The sequence below is a fragment of the Benincasa hispida genome, chromosome 10, assembly GCF_009727055.1.
Source record: "Benincasa hispida cultivar B227 chromosome 10, ASM972705v1, whole genome shotgun sequence".
NCBI lineage: Eukaryota > Viridiplantae > Streptophyta > Magnoliopsida > Cucurbitales > Cucurbitaceae > Benincasa > Benincasa hispida.
The window spans coordinates 30,210,835-30,213,579 of NC_052358.1; the positions used below are offsets into that span (position 1 = coordinate 30,210,835).

Sequence of the window (2,745 nt, forward strand, 5' to 3'; positions counted from 1 at the left end):
AAAGTTGTGGATACATTACCTGTTTGGTGAGCGATGTCATATATTCACAGATCATAAGATTCTGAAGTATATCTTTGATCAGAAGGAGTTAAACTTGAGACAGAGAAGATGGATCGAGCTGATCAAAGATTATGACTGCACAATTGACTATCACCCAAGTAAAGAAAATGTGGTAGCTAACGCCTCTAAGTTGAAAAACCAGATCAGCTAGAGCTAGTATCAATTCATTAAAGGGTACACTGATTCATGAGTTGTATAATGCTATGGCAGCATTATCAATCGATCAAATAGGAGGATTACTAGCTTCATTTGAAGTACGTCCTACTCTCGTAGAAGATGTTCTACGTGAACAATTAAAGGATTCTGATCTTCAAAAGTTAGCTGAAGAAGCAGGTAAAGGATTGAGGATGGACTATCAATTAAGAGCGGACAAAGTGCTAATAAAAAAGGGTAGGATATATGTACCCAAGGACTTAGCACTTAAACAAGCCATTCTAGAGGAGGCACATAGTTCAGCCTATGTTAGGCATCCGGGAAATACGAAGATGTACAGGACATTAAAGAAATCGTACTGGTGGCCTGGTATGAAAAGAGAAATAGTAGAGTATGTTGACAGGTGTCTAATATGTCAACAAGTTAAACCGGACAGATAAAGGCCAGCAAGATTACTTAATCCACTCCTAGTACCAGAGTGGGAGTGGGAGCATATTACGATGGATTTCCTGTTTGGATTACCTAAGACACTAGCGAGCTATAATGGTATATGGGTAATTGTGGATAGATTGACAAAAACAGCTAAGTTTTTACATATTAATGTTACTTTTACCCTAGACCAATTAGCTAAGTTGTATGTGGATCGAATTGTGAGTCAGTTTGGAGCTCCAGTTTCAATTGTATTAGATCAAGACTCCAGATTTACATCGAAGTTTTGGCCTAGTTTGCAGAAAGCTATGGGAACCAAGTTATATTTTAGTACTGCTTTTCATCCACAGACGGATGGTCAGTCTAAACGGACAATTCATACATTAGAAGACATGCTGAGAGCATGTATATTGCAATTTAAGGGCAGTTGGGATACGCATCTGTCGTTAATCGAATTTACGTCTAACAACAGTTACCATTTGAGTATCGGAATAGCACCGTATGAGGCACTGTACGGAAGACCATGTAGGACTCTGATATGTTGGGATGAAGTCGGTGAAAGGAAATTACTAGGTCCAAAACTTGTGCAACAGACAGACATCAGATAACGTTAAGATTATAAGAGATAATTTTAAGACGGCTCGAGATAAGCAAAAGAGTTATGCCAATAAGCGGAGAAGAGAATTGGAGTTTGAAGTTGGCGACAAAGTATTTCTTAAGTTATCTCCATGGAAAGGAATACTCAGGTTCGGTAGGAAAGGGAAATTAAGCCCGAGATATATTGGACCCTACAAGATAATAGAAAAAGTTGGCCCGATGGCATATCGATTGGATTTACCTCCAGAGTTATCTCGTATTCATGATGTGTTTCATGTGGCAATGCTTAGGAAGTATATGCCAGATCCTACCCATGTGTTGCCTGATCAACCAGTGTAGTTGAGAGAAAATTTGTCTTATGAAGAGGAACCAGTGGAGATTCTTGACAGAAAGGAATAGGTCTTAAGGAATAAGACAATCCCATTGGTAAAGGTACTATGGCAAAACCATAGCACAGAAGAAGCAACGTGGGAAGCCGAAGAGCAAATAAGAAACAAGTATCTGCAGTTGTTTAATTGATGGACTTGTAGCAAAATTTCGAGGACGAAATTTTTATAAGGGGAAGGTAAATGTGAACCCCAAATCCTAATTTCTCTACTTCAGTATGTTCCCTATTGAGATCAGTATGATGAGTAGGTTGATGTGGAAACTAGGGTGGAATGGTAGAGAAAAGGGTGAAGAATTAGAAGAAAAGAGGAAATTTGGAAGTTTGACTTTTGGGGAAAATTTGGAAATTTGGCCAAGTATAAAAATTGTGTGTTGATGCGTTGGAAGGATGTATTGATGCGTTAGAATGGGTTGTTGGTGATGGCATGCAACCGAAAGATGAAAGATGGAGGTGACGCGTTGGAAGGCACAAGGGTAGGCAAGGAATACGTTGGAAGTTAGCCCATACGTCGAGTGGCCAACCAAGTGCCCTTGCCCAACGCATTGAGCGGCCAGCCAAGCACCCCTGCCATGCGTTGAGTGGCCATGCCTGTGCAGAAAGTGCCCTGACCGAGCGGCCATGCCTATGCAACGAGCGCCCTGTCGAACGGCCATGCCCATGCGTCGAAGCACCCTACCGAGCATCAATGTGCCGAGCACGCCCATGCGGCCGAGCAAGCGAGTGATGGCTAGCCTATGCAGCACGCCCATTCGTCGATCGACCAACACCTATGCCAAACACCATGCGCCCGTGCCAAGCGTGCCTACCTAGTGAGCCATGCGTTGAGGATGAGTGGCCACCCTATGCATTGGTGATGGCTAGCTCTTGCGATGGCTAAGTTGGATTGCGATGATAGTGAATTGGCTTGCTATGCATTGATTATAGGCTATGCATTGAGTATGGACTATGTGTTGAACATCCAAGAGTTGGACGCATATAAAGGATGAGATCACCTAGAAAACATCATCAAACCATGTATCTTCTTGGGAGGAAGCCTTAAGCCTTAAGAATTTGAGGTGGTTGCATCAGATTGGAAGCTCATGTGTTGGCTACATAGGAGAAGGACACTTAGATTGCGT

At 42.3% G+C, this 2,745-nt stretch overlaps 1 protein-coding gene across 1 annotated transcript; it reads left to right on the forward strand.

Annotated features, from left to right (window-relative positions):
• The first annotated feature begins 263 nt into the window (after window positions 1–263).
• On the forward strand, window positions 264–1,250 carry LOC120089021. The gene is made up of 3 exons (XM_039046456.1): window positions 264–582; window positions 832–893; window positions 993–1,250. Exons 1-3 carry the CDS (start codon window positions 264–266, stop codon window positions 1,248–1,250), a joined length of 639 nt encoding a protein of 212 aa, XP_038902384.1.
• The last annotated feature ends 1,495 nt before the right edge of the window (window positions 1,251–2,745 follow it).